This window comes from Tympanuchus pallidicinctus, unplaced genomic scaffold (genome assembly GCF_026119805.1).
Source record: "Tympanuchus pallidicinctus isolate F22 unplaced genomic scaffold, pur_lepc_1.0 scaffold12, whole genome shotgun sequence".
NCBI classification, from domain to species: Eukaryota; Metazoa; Chordata; class Aves; order Galliformes; family Phasianidae; genus Tympanuchus; species Tympanuchus pallidicinctus.
The window spans coordinates 13,967,798-13,981,301 of record NW_026294637.1 but is presented as its reverse complement, the minus strand read 5'-3'; the positions used below and the strand labels follow the sequence as shown (position 1 = coordinate 13,981,301).

At 39.0% G+C, this 13,504-nt stretch overlaps 1 protein-coding gene across 2 annotated transcripts in view; it reads left to right on the top strand.

Annotated features, from left to right (window-relative positions):
* Window positions 1–13,504, top strand: part of THSD4 (thrombospondin type 1 domain containing 4) — a 258,583-nt gene that overhangs the window by 56,378 nt on the left and 188,701 nt on the right. For both annotated transcript variants that reach the window (XM_052671768.1, XM_052671769.1), the window contains exon 6: window positions 7,182–7,284. In XM_052671768.1, the coding sequence (XP_052527728.1) occupies window positions 7,182–7,284 (103 nt within the window). The remainder of the gene's footprint in view (window positions 1–7,181; window positions 7,285–13,504) is intronic.

Genomic DNA, 13,504 nt, shown 5'->3' with positions numbered 1-13,504 from the left:
GTATGTGTTGTATTCATTTGGTATAATTTTCTACAAATTACTTGAAATAAAAATATATAACTGCTCTCTTTTAAGTGTTGGTTACACTAGGGGGTTGGCCAAGGGTCTTTCAAAGCTGATGCTCGCAGTGTCTTTCAAAAATTGTTTTGGAGTGATAGATTTTTCTAGTATAAATAATAAAAATTAGGACAGTTCTATTTGTTTATAGGTTCTATCATTATTATTTATTACAATAAAATAGCTACATTAATGTGCAAACCTCACATTTTCCTAAGACCCTGGAAGTGGTCAAGGAATGTTTAGATCTTGTGTTGAAGGACATGGTTTAGCGAGAACTGTTGGTGATAGGTGAATGGGTGCACTGGATGATCTTGTAGGTCTTTTCCAACCGTGGTGCTTCTGTGATTCTATGAGTACAAAACATGCTGTTTCTATGATGTTTTTGAACAACAAAGACATAAGACACTGGATTAGCAGCAAGACTGAAAGCTTTCCATGCTAAGCCATTCTTTAGACTTGGAGCCAAATTTTGTCAAATGGAAATAAGTTTTAATTGACTTCCCATTAAATGAGGCAATAGTGTGAAATTAAATTATCTTGAGCATTATGTAGTGTCTCTATAAATAGATATTTGAATGCAAGTATACTTGTTGTCATGGTTTCTTAATGCAGCACATTTATGTAGAGAAAATGATATCACTGTTGTACAGCTGTTGTACAAAGTAGTTAAAATTTCTTTGCAGATGCCAAGTATTTTTAATGCTTGATTAGGATTAAGTAAAGAATATCGTCTGCGCACTCCAATCTCAGTACTGAAGTACTTCATTCGGGGAACTAGGCAATAAAATAAATTTGGGACAGTAAAATGGTAACTGAACTTTGGAAAAACTGGCTTTGTTTGGAAGGAGTGAATAGTCATCTGCTTTTGTGCTGGATCAAAAAAAGGACTAGGAACTGGCAGCTGGCTAGGTCATTGGCAGGTGTGAGTTCACATAGTGCTGGCTTTCATGGCGTGCTTGTGTATTGCTTTACACCAGATGATATTCTTTCTGTTTCAGCATGATCTGTTCTCAGTACTTGCTTTCCATTTTCTAATTGTTAAACTTAGATACTGTAGAATCCATTTATTGTCATTATTATTTGGAAGAACATTTGTAAAATTACAAGAATAAGCGGAAATTGATGATTTTCTTGACACCTCTTTGATGCTACTGAGGAACTCTACTGTTAATGCTTGTCCTATAGCCATTTGGTGAGTCTTCCTAAGCTTAATAGTGCCACACATTTCCATTCGGACGTGTTAGACCAGTGTGGATGCTATGTGTAAGATGGATGAGTGGCTAAAATTTAATTTAAAGCTAAAGCTGGACTTGAATCTTTTGCAAATTGTTGAAAATCTTAAAATAAGTTTTTTTTTTTCCCAGTCTAATATAATAGGTTTATCAGAATTCAGAAAAGGCCACAAACGTGTAAAGTTGGAAAGAGATTCTTATTTTTGGTTGGTTGATCTTTCTTCTTTTTTATTAGACACACTGTTTGAAGCTGTAAATTACTGAAGAAGGGATGAAAGGTCAATCACTAGCAGATATGCTCGCAGTGTTATGCGTTAATGCAGTATTTGACTGGTACATTGCAAATTTAATCAAGGTTTTGCTCAGGTGACCCTTCAAAGGCTCTTCTAGGTTAAGTCAGAACATCTTGTGTTGTGCAAAGTGAAATCAGTTGTGGAAAAAAAGTTTCTGTGTTCCAGTGGGGCTACTGAAAATGCCAGTGGTGTTTCAGTTGTAACATGACCATTAGCCTGATAGTTTTCGGACATGCAGCTGTGACATTCTGTTTTATTTCAGCATGAAATGGGGCAGATAGCGTGCTGGAATTGACAGAAGGTGAAAGAAATGGAGGAAAAATGAGGTAGCAACAAAGTGATAGTGAAGGAATTACTTTGGAAGTACAAATATAGACATAAAGTGTAAACGTATTAGGAAGGCAAAATGAGAGCTTTTGGAAGTATAAGCAAAGGAAATGGTTAAACTTTCTAAGGCTGTATGAACATCCAGGTGATATATATGTTTGGAACTAGAAGAGATGACTCGGTAGGCAAATATGTAGTCTGTATATAGCGATATTTTTATAAACGAAAACAAAATCTTTCAAAATAGAATTAATTTGACTTCAGTATAAAGCAAGGTATTGCAATATTGGAATACTTGGGTAGAAAGACACCTGGTGGATTAATAACATGAGATGATGCCAGAGAAACTGTAGATATTTTGACAGTGTTTGACTTTGGTGGATTAGCCCACTGCAGCTGAAGAGAGATCAGTTAGATTTTGAAGAGGCTTTTGCTACAGTGCTGTGTTGACATGTAAGCAGGTGGAAGATGACCCCACAGCCAGAAGTGTTGGGGACCATCAGTTTAACAGCATGACCTGCAAGAGAGAGCTGCAGCCTGACTGGGACTCTTGCTGTTAGATTTTTCTAGAGAGTTAATTGAAATATTATAGTCAACTTTGGTTACATTACTGCTCCAACAAAACTTTATGGAACTGTGGGTGTGAAATTGAAACAAACCTTTAGGGAGTGGGATTACTGGGGCAGGGATCAGGGAGTCAGCGAAGTCAGCTACCTTCCACTACAGACATGCAGTGTTCCTTGTTTTTTTTTAATATGGGGAGGGAATGCCATGGTGACTGGGGAAGGTTCTGTTTTTCCTGGATCTGGTATACTTCTAGCAGGAAAAAAAACACTTTTCCTGGCTGTTAATTTGTCCTGAGAAGCCAAAGAAGGAATGCCATTTGTTGAGGTCAGCTGGTAGATAGTCTCAGATGCACTGTGCAGTAGATGCTACTTGTGTATATTGGGCACACTGAAACAGCAGTAATTTCAGAAGTCAGTATCACAAATCTGTGTGGAGATGTTTCAAATGATACTGTCTTGTTTGATTAATAATTTGATAAATCAGTTTTCCCATCTCTTACTTAGCAGACAAAATTGGATTATTATTATTTTGTTATCTTTTCTGCCCATGACAGGCAGGCCCCTGAAAGCACTGAGAGAAAAATACTACTGTAGCAATTGCTCCCTTAGACTTTGTTTTAAAGATTCTCTCTGGTTAGCAAGAAGTTAATAGTTTATGGTGATCCCCAAAACTAAGCATAATTTCCACTGCAGCAGACGTGTAGGAGCAAATGCAGTGCTTGATGCAGTGCCAGGATTGAAGCATTATAGGTGCTGATTCTTCCTAAACTTGTCCAGATACTGTTGCATTCACAGATGTTAATTTTCATTGCGTGTAAAACCAGACTTTCATAGTGTACTGTCTGCAGTCATGGACTGCAACTAGATCTGGCCAGCACTATTTTTATTGAAATGCTGTTCTTCACATAAATTTAAAAATTTTACATTTTTAAGTTTCTTGCCTGTTTTTGATTTTACAAACATTAATTCCATCTTAAGAAGAAAAAAATCATCAGGTATTTTGTGCCAAAGATATCTAGACATACTTAGTATACCTTATTTATTGTTTTTATTGGCAGGCAGTTGCATTCATGTTCTGTTATAATTTTTAAGAATTAGAACTTTTGGGGGGAAGAAAAACAGTCTCCAGTTGTTTAAATGAACCTATTGCTGCCTTTCAGTGTTTCAGAAACAAGTATTTGAAGTGTTTTCCTTTGAAAGTGTTTTTATCCTTTGGAATGGAAAAGGATTAATAAGATCAGCTAGAACTACTGCAGGAGGACAAAACTGAGTGTAACTAGGTTACTTAGACTTAATTTAATATATAGTAATATACACATAGAAAATATTAATTACGAATTACACTTAGGCCTGGAGAACCCGGAAGGACTGTGGGCTTTGGAAAATGAGTTGGCCATTCACTGTAGGCTGTAGAAATGCAACAGTGCCAAAAATGTTAGTCTGTGTCTTAATTGCCTTTAAAGGTGGCTTTGGTATCAGAATGACCCTTCTATTCTTTTCCAAACGTGCAGATCTCAGTGCAGCCTCGAAGCAATTTGCTAATGGCAGGCATGATGCCAGTGTGAGCACACATCAGCTGGCAGAGCAACAGTTTTCTGATATATTGCCGATACTTTGTTAATTTGGGGAAGCATCAAAGATTTGTTGAAAACTTGTGTTTTTCGAATGTTTTCCCAAGTAGGGTAGGCTAGTTTCTTTGCTTTAAGTCTGAGTTTTACTAGCAGCTAATTTAAAGAAAACTGATGCTTCCTGGCAAACAGAAATACTGTGTGTTGCTGTCCCCCGGAGTACTTTCATGCCTGTGTATCTCAGATGATAATGAGACATAGATACGTGTAACTCCTTCAGAGCATTTCAAGAAGTTTGGCTTAAAGTTTCCAGACAGAAAGGAGTAATTCTAAAATATTCTACCCTAAGCACTCCCTGCTCCTTTGGCACAGTGCTGTGCTGCTGCTGTTACAATTTCATGATCTGAAAGTACAAGGAAAGTTGGCTGAGACATTGAAGTAGTCACAACAGAACGTGGTAGTGGAAGGTCTGAAAGCCTCCCGTGATGTGTGAAAATGCCTGGCATTTTGGTAGCACTTAGCTGAAGGCAAATACCTGATTTACAGCATTGTTACTTTTTTGTTTTTTTTTCCCCTACCTGTTAAAATATCATAGAACCATTTGAGTTGGAAGGGACCCTTAAAGGCCATCTAAACCACTGCCACGGCATTAACAGAGACATCTAGGGCTTGATCCAGGTGCTCAGAACCTGGTCCAGCCTGATCTCGAATGGATGGGGCATCCACCACCTCTCTGGCCAACTTGTTCCAGTGCCTCACCACTCTTACTGTAAGAAAAACTTCTTCCTTACATCAAATCTAAGTCTCTCCTCTTTTAGTTTGAAACCATTTCCCCTTGTCCTGTCACAGCAGACCCCACTAAAGGGTCTGTCCCTTTCTTTTTCATAGCCCTCCTTCAGATACTGAAAGGCCGCTGTCAGGTCTCCCTGGAGCCTTCTCTTAGTAGCAGGGATGTTACAGAATTAGACTTTTCTTCATCTGGCTTATGCTTGATCCATGCAGTGTGTTTGGTGTACTAGTCAGTCCTTTGTCCTGCTTTAAAGCAATGGGGCCTCTGTCCTGTGGGCAACTTTTCAGTAAGTTTAAAAGCAGAAACTGCAGCTATAGAAAAATGATCTTAGAGGAGAGGAGGGGAGCACTGTTTTTTGGCAACTGCAATGAATATTTTGATCTTTTTTATTCTTACATTGTCTGCAGTTGGTATGAACGGGGTGCACAGGAAATGGTTTATGAGCCAGAAATACTGGTACACAAGAGCATGAGCTCAAGGCTCAGAAAGGGAGAAACAAGAAACAACAAAACTTTGCAACAGATTATCAGAACACATGAGCCAAAAAAAAAAAAAAAAGGGAAATGTGTACCAAAAAGAAACCCTTCAGGCTGCTTTCTTTGCTGGTGCAAACTGACTTTGTTCTGTTCTATTTTAATGTAAGGACCTTAATTTATGCCAGCTCAGGTTCTCGTCCTCTTTTAGGACACGTGATATGATTGGTTTTCAGAAAAAATGTAAGATTCGAAGTCTTGATGTTTGTTTATTGTGGTTGAATTAATCTTGTGGCATTGCTGTGTCACAAATGTCTTATTGCAGATATATTGCTTTGATTTCTGTATTATGCGGTAGAAACAAACTGTTGGTCCCATCCTTTCAAAGTCTGATTTTCAGTGAAACTTTTTAAAGTTTGCTTGTTTTTTTTTTGAAGGCTTGTTGAGGATGTATTTGCATGTAGTTGGAGACCTTAGAAGGGTGGATGAACTAAGCACAGATGGCTGTTTGGCCAGAAGCAGTGTTTATTCCTGAAGACTTATTATAGTGATTCTACTAGAAGATAAAGCAGTCAGTGAAACTCCCCACAGCCATGACTTCGGTTCAGTTTATAGCCCACTTGAAAAGTCTTGGCTTTGCTCTCACTGATCCAACAACAAATGTCTTCATATATGGGTGGTGGATACAAAACCAGAACTCCTCTGGGGAGAACTTCCTCTGGGACCTCTTTGTGTTGGCTTGCACTGCAAAGGTGTCCCATCTGTCCCCCATAACAGACCTAAGAGATCTGATCTGCTTTATTACTGATTCTTTTCTTACTTATCTATTTTGCTTTTTAAAGCAATGTATCTAGTTTTCCATTGCATTTTGTGTCCTGTAGAAAATATTATTCTGCTGCTCTGTTCTATTTCTTCCTATGATTTCTGTTGCTTGTGAGTTATGTTTTTAATAGGCATCTGGATCATCTAATGTTTACCTGTAAAAATGCACATGACCAAAGTTTGCCTTTTTTCTCCAAGCACAGAACTTCTCTAAGTAAACCCCTGTTTTCTAGAGATCTTGCTCCCCTTTGTGTGCCCACACACCAAGCAGTCATTTGCTGTAACTGCTATACTTCGAGGACAAAAGCATAACAAAATAATTAAATATTTAACTTATATTTACTTTTGGAATTTGTTTCAGATCTGTACAAGGTTTTTCTGCCAAGGCTTGCATTGCAGGTGACCTAATAAAAGTTGTTTCTTATGTCTTCAGCTTGCCCTGCCTTGCTGTGTGCACATATGTGTGCTTACACAAAATGTTCTCGTTGCTCCAAGCATTGTGGAGCTAGCGTTTGAAGGCACAAGTTAAAATACAGAGGAAGGCAATGGTTGTCATAGTAGCACATGGAAATAGTAATAATTTTTTAAAAACTAGTCATACTGTTTTGGAACATAGGATGAGAATAAGAAAGTGGCGTGCCCAGCTTTTAGTAAGTTATGGAAGCATGTATGTTCAGTGCTCTGTGTTGAATCTGAGCCCAAAAATAAATAATGAGAAATGTGAAGCTGTCGTGGAAAGGAAATGATTCAGATCTAGTTTATTGAATTCATCTTGAAGTATTGTTTTTATTGAGTGGAATGACAACTCAATGAAGAATTTGATTGTTTTGCAGAATTGTTACTCCTTTAGCCCCATAGCATTAACATTTTTTTTTCTTACAAGCACTTAAAAGCACAGTGTTGCTATCTGTTTTAAAGAAAAGGAGTCTGCTGAAGTTAATATGGATTAGAATTTGACAAAGCCTTCACTGACCTTCTGAAGTGAACAAATAAGAAAGCAATAATAATATTGCTCTTGATTATAATGCAACTGTGTTCTCTATTTAACAGACGTGTCCTGAAAGCAGTAGAAGTATTAGAGAAGTGCAGTGTGCATCATACAATAACAAGCCATTTATGGGACGATTTTATGAATGGGAACCTTTTGCAGAAGGTAAGGGAAGCCAACGTGTTTTTGCTTTGTTATGCAGACTGTGTTTTGGAAAAGCAGATGTGCTTTTAACCCAGTGGAAGCCATGAAGCTTTACTGCTTGAGTTTTGCTGATTCTGCTTTGTTCATCTTCTGGACAAGTAAATATCTCAGATTAATCTTTATTGTATTTTACAAGAATGAAACTGTGCCAGTTCTACTTTGACACAAGTACCTTTGCTTCTATATGATGTTGCAAGATTATTTCAGCTATGTTGCTATTACATGTCTTCTCTTTTAGGTACCTGCTTTTGATGGTAAGGCTCAGTATAGGTCTGTTTCAGTAAATGGAGTTGAATGTTTTAATTCCAGCATAGCATGTGATTTGTGATCCTGATCCATTCATTTCAGGAATCCGACTGGGTGATTTATACTTTCTAATGTTGTGTTTGACAGTTGGAGATGGTTACTGGGGGAGGAATACCTGTGCTGCAGGTTTTCCCAGTCTGTTAAACCAGTTGTCCTGAAACAGGTAGTGAAAACTGTCAGTGGTCTGTAACTCCTTCAGAGTCCTAGCAGAAGCCTCAGTGAGTTGGGGGTTGCAACCTTTCACTGGAAACATGTTTGGTGAAGTAAGTACTTTGTTTTGTGTTTGTCTTCCTGTAAGCAAGAGCTGGGCCCTCCTCAGCTGAAGCTTACGAAGTAAATAGTTTGTCCTTCAAGTATGTCTCAACTCTGGATTCAGGGGAAACTAGTTTGCCTTTGTATATTTTTAAAGTAATGTTTTAGAAAGTTGTTTCTCACAGAACTGCAAGGATCAAAGAGGACTTACACAAAGAGAAATCTGTATGCATACTGGGCAATCTGTATGCATACTGGGCAGTAGCTATCTTTATTACTGTGATGCCATTCTGTTGCTTGGCATGAATCACTGTTGTGAGAGTACAGCAAGGGCACAGCTATCCACAGTGCCCCTTAACAGCAGGCTGTGTGTGCTGCGTACTGTGTGTGTTGTGCTGTGTCTTCTATCCAAATAGGGGCACAGAATTGCACCTTGAAATTTCAAAATACAGGGCATAGGCCTATCTACTTGTCCTTTTAATATTTGACAAGAACAAAGCATATGGAAGAGAATTTACCTCAGTTATTTGAAGTTTGTCTTGAATATCACTTCTATAATTGCATTCTGTGCAAGTAGCTACACATAATACAATTTTACACAATTAGCTAGAGATAATACATGATGTTGTGGCTTTTAATGCCTTACCATTAACATTTACAGGGATTTTAATTTACAAGAGACTTCATTACAAAGAAATGTTTCTGTGCTATGATTTATCTTAATGTTGACACCCTATACTGTATTTCATAAAACTGATACAGTGGCAAGTTTCCTCATTATGCATGTCTTTAATGTCAGTGATCTACTCAGTACTCTCTGTTTGACTTGCTGTCAGCCTTAAACTTGGTATGCTAATTTGCTTTTCAAGCTCCAAAATGGAGGCAAAATAGGACAAGGTGTGGAAAATGAATGAGAAAATTTATTTTGTGATGGAGAGATTGCTCTTGCAGTGCTAGGTCTCTGTGTTTCTAATCCCTTTACTGTAATAGGTGAGGAAGGAAAAAAGGGTGAACAAGAATACTGCTGATCCTTGTTTGTTAATACACTGAGGTCACGTGTACCCCATAGAACCTGATAGTAGGTTTCAAAATGGAGCAGTGAAAAGCACACCAATGTAGGGCTGAAGCAAGGCGAGTCATGTAGAAAACAGCACATACAGCTGTCACTGAATTGCTCCTGGGTTCCAAGTTGACCTTTACTGGACTGCACTGTGTGAAGAGCTCTCTGAGCCAGGTTTTGGGGTTCTGTGCCATCTTCACTGCTCATGAGCAAAATGCCTATTTTGGAGGAATAACGAAGAGCCTTCCATTAGAGATGTGCTGAAGGGGGTATTGGAAGTATATTTGAGGGGACTCGCAGAGTGTTGCATGTATGTGAAGTTCCTTTTTTGTGTAACTAGAAATAGACGTTTCCACGTGCAGTGAGCATGCTAGCATTTTCTTTCTAGTTCACTTAAAAGAGCAACTATCATTCGCAATTGATGTTACCTATCCTTACTGCAAAACATGAGTCAGTGCAGATTCAAATAATTTAGTATCTGGATCTTAGTTGATCAAATAATGTTTTCTCTAGTGCAGTTGTGCCTCCGTCATGCTTTTCACTGTTGTGGGTGTATGGAAGAGTTGCAGTGCTACATCTTTACCTCAAATTATGAACATTCATTGTATGGTCTGCTTTTAATTGAAGTCTTGTAAAGCATTACAAAGTTGCCCTCAAAGGCAATTTTGGAGCTGTAAAACTTTGGCACTTTGTACCATGCATTTAGGCAGAGGAAAGGGCTCGGTATTCCAGCAAGTACAGAGCTGATGATGCTGTCTGCAGATGGAATGACTTCTGTTGTAGCATGGCATCAAAGATTTAGCTTTGATGAATCCCTTTTTAAATTGCTCTTAATGAGATGTAGCCAATGCAGAGCCAGCTCAGCCCACCTCCATCTATTTGCTTCCTCCACAGTGGCGTTGACTCACTCTGCCCTGTGCCAGGAAAGATGACTCAGGAGATCTAAAACATACCACAGTCAGTTTTTTTTCCCTCCCCTGCACATCTCAGCTTGCTCCTAGTATTTGTGTTGGATCAATAAGAGCAGCTAAACCATGATTTACAGTCCTATCTTGATGGCGAGTTCAGTATAATTATTATTATTTTTTAAAAATAACATTTTTATTTCTTCCTTGTTCAGATTGGTGCAGCTGCATTTCTAACCCGTTTTATCTGCTGCTGCTCCAACACAAACTTCTGTCTTTATTTTAAAAAGGCATATTAAAGAGACTGTAAACCTCATGAGTTTAGTGTAGTTAATGAAAGAAGAAAGTTTTGCATTGGAGAACCAAAACCACAGAACAACTTTAAGAGCAGAGTTTGAGTGGAAGATCTACTTGTGTCAAAAGGAAAACATCGTAGTGACATGATTGTAAAATATATGCTGAAGTTTAGGTCTACAGAAGCAGTGAATGCTTGACTCACAGAAACACAGAATTTATAGAATTGCTAGAGTAGAAAGGGACCATAGAAGGTCATTTAGCCCAACTCCTCTGCAGTGAACAGGGACACCTACAGCTCCATCAGGTGCTCAGAGCCCAGTCCAGCCTGACCTTGAATGTCTCCAAGGACTGGGCATCCTCCACCTCTCTGGGCCACCTGTGCCAGTGCCTCACCACCTTATTGCAAAAAAACTTCTTCCTCACATCCAATCTAAATCTCTCTTTTAATTTGAAACCATTTCTCCTTGTCCTGTCACAACAGATCCTCCTAAAAAAGTCTGTTCCCTTTTTTATAGCCTCCCTTTTTATACTTAACTCTTCAAATTTGAACTTTTCAGTTAATTTTTTTTTCTACACCATTAGAAATAAATTCTTAATCTAACGAGAAGTGTTCAATATTTTGATAGATAAAATGTCTAATTCAAGGAGAAAAGCTATTGTTTCATTGTGAAGTAAAATTCAATGAAAATCTATTCACAGGACAGCTGTTCTTCTTAGTGAAGAGGTGACAAGATTTTTTTGGTCAGAAATCCTGTATAAGTTTAAAGAACAAATAAAGTCCTCTCCAAGAGGTCTGTCTGATACTTCATCTTCAAGAGGATACCTGGGTAGTGTCATGCTTCCAAAGTACGTTCTGATAATACAGTATTTCAAATCAATGGCCACAGAAAATTCTGGTCAGCCATGGGCCCCCTTGCTTTGAATTCTATTTGTTGATGACAGCCAGGCTATCCGAGGTTTCTGTTGTGGTTAGGATGACAGCTCTGGCAGGTGCAGGCACAGCACTCACGCAGTGCTGCATTGCTCTGGTCTCCTGAGGCTGAGCCCTGTGGGAACCTGCAGCATTCTGGCCTGTGCTGCTCACTGACTGTGGCATGCAGCAAGGGAAGCTGCTGGAGGGCAGCCTAGTGGTTGCAAGAAGACTTCCAAGTGCTGGAGGAGCTGCGATTTTGTCTCCGTTACGCCCAGGGATCTATTGGAGTCACTGTCCTTGGAGGTATTCAAGAACCATGGAGATGTGGCACAGAGGGACGTGGTTAGTGGTAATATTGGTGGTAGGTGTATGGGTTGGACTAAATGACCTTAGAGCTCTTTTCCACCATTAATGATTCTATGCAGCTGGAAAGTACTTAAAATGTGTTCTTTGAGGAATTGTGTTAGAACCTGGTGGACTCAAGCTAGCAAAGGTAGAAACAGAATTGAAGATGTGGCCAGAGGATCTTCATAGTAAAGATTGTACAGATCTACATCATTCCACTGTGTAGCGTCGGGATTTCTTTGCCTAGCATCCAGCTAGACAAGCTGCTAGGAGCAGAGCCGTGCTCAGCTCTCCCGGGCTGCTTCAGCAGCACTGCTGGCAGGTAGGCTTGGGGCTGGCTGGGCTGTGCACACTGCTTGCAGAGGCCCTGCTCCCCATGGAGAGAGGTCAGGGCCGTGCAGCCAGCCAGAGCAGGTGGCCTTTGGCAGTAAGAGGGATCTGGAAGGACTGCTAGTGTTCATCAGCATCTTTCTGGTTGCTAGGCTAGGCTTTCTCTTATGAATTTTCTTTTCCTGTTTGACTGCTGAGAGAGAAAAGCGAGCCTATATACCACATTGCACTTGTGCAAGGTTTGAGGGAGGCTGAAATATCAACTGGAGTAAAAATCTCTGCAACTGAAAGCAGCACAGAGTACTGTTGGTGATATTTCCAGCTTTGGAATGTTTGGGCAGACTTTCTCAGGCTTTGTGCAAACAAGGGTATACAGACTTGTGGGGAAACCATTTATGCAGTACTGGAGTCTCATTAAAAAGATGTTTTGTTGAGCATCATCCATTCAGCTGGCTGGCAGAAATTATCTCCCAGAGGTAGCAAACCTCAGGATATTTCCTGGGAGTAAGTCTGCTGAATGGATGGCAGATTTCTGTTAAGTAGCACTTCTGTTGTTAGATTTCCAGATGTTGCTTTTAAGTTTTTCTCTCATTACTTGTAACTCTTTGTATGAATCTACTGAATGTGCACAACTAATATTGGAGAAAGTTTTAAGGGTAGATATAAATGTAGTCTGTTGTGTAAAGTCACAGATCACAGTGGATGTTCTGGGCCAACCTGAATGTATTGTACCTGTTTTCAGTGATTTAGCATGTTTGGTTTTTTTTTCTGCTTGTATGAATATAGATATATTATTATAGACACGCAGTACATGCAAGCACATATTCATTGGTGGATGTCATAATGTCTTAATATAAAACCATTGAGGAAACATGGTGAAGTTTAATATATACAGGATCCTGCCATTATTGTAGGTTAATAGGCAGCGGAACTTGTTAGTAATTAGAGAATTCATCATTGAGGTAGTAAGGTAGGTCCTGATGTATGCATGTTTCCCTGCAACTTCTTGGCTAGAGGAGTTTCCTTCAGAAACAGAGGCAGTGCAGTCACAGTTTATGAATTCTTGGCCTTTCCTGATATGTTACTGCCAGTTCATTGTGGCTGTGGTTGTGCTGTGCCGAACCAGTGTTTTTGTAGTTTTTGTTGCAATACTTTGAGAACCTAATTTTTTTCACCCATAACTCAAGAAGTCTTAGTGTTTTATTTATAATTTGTCTGGTAAATTACTCTGGTTAGTGGACATGCAGATGCTTGTGTATATACAGAATTTCTCCAGAAATAATCCAGCTGTTCTGCAATTCATCCAACTGCAGGGTATTATATTCAATGAGGCAGCTGCTTGAAGTCTTCATTTCTCATGGAAATACACCACAGTTCTGTTTTTTGGCTCTACCTGTTAGAAACGTGCTTAATTGCTTTTATTCTGTTTTGTGGTTAGTTGTTCGTGAAGCTTGTATATTAATCACATGCACTATATTCTTATTTTTAATTCCTATAATTTATTCTATTTTTTATTCTGTATTCTTATATTTCTTCTTAAATTGCTAAATAGCTAGGCTGATATATTTGCCTGCTATGTGCTGTTCACATGTATATTGCACGTGTACACTCCAGTGTTATGGTCTAGAGTATTAATTTGAGAAGTAGGAAATACACTTTTGTGCTTTATGAGAACTCATGGCTTCAGGTCTTCATCTGCTATGTGAGCTGATGTATGAAATGTGCTGCAGCTTGCTTTGCTTGTCCTTTTCTGTGATCTCTTGGCTCTTTATA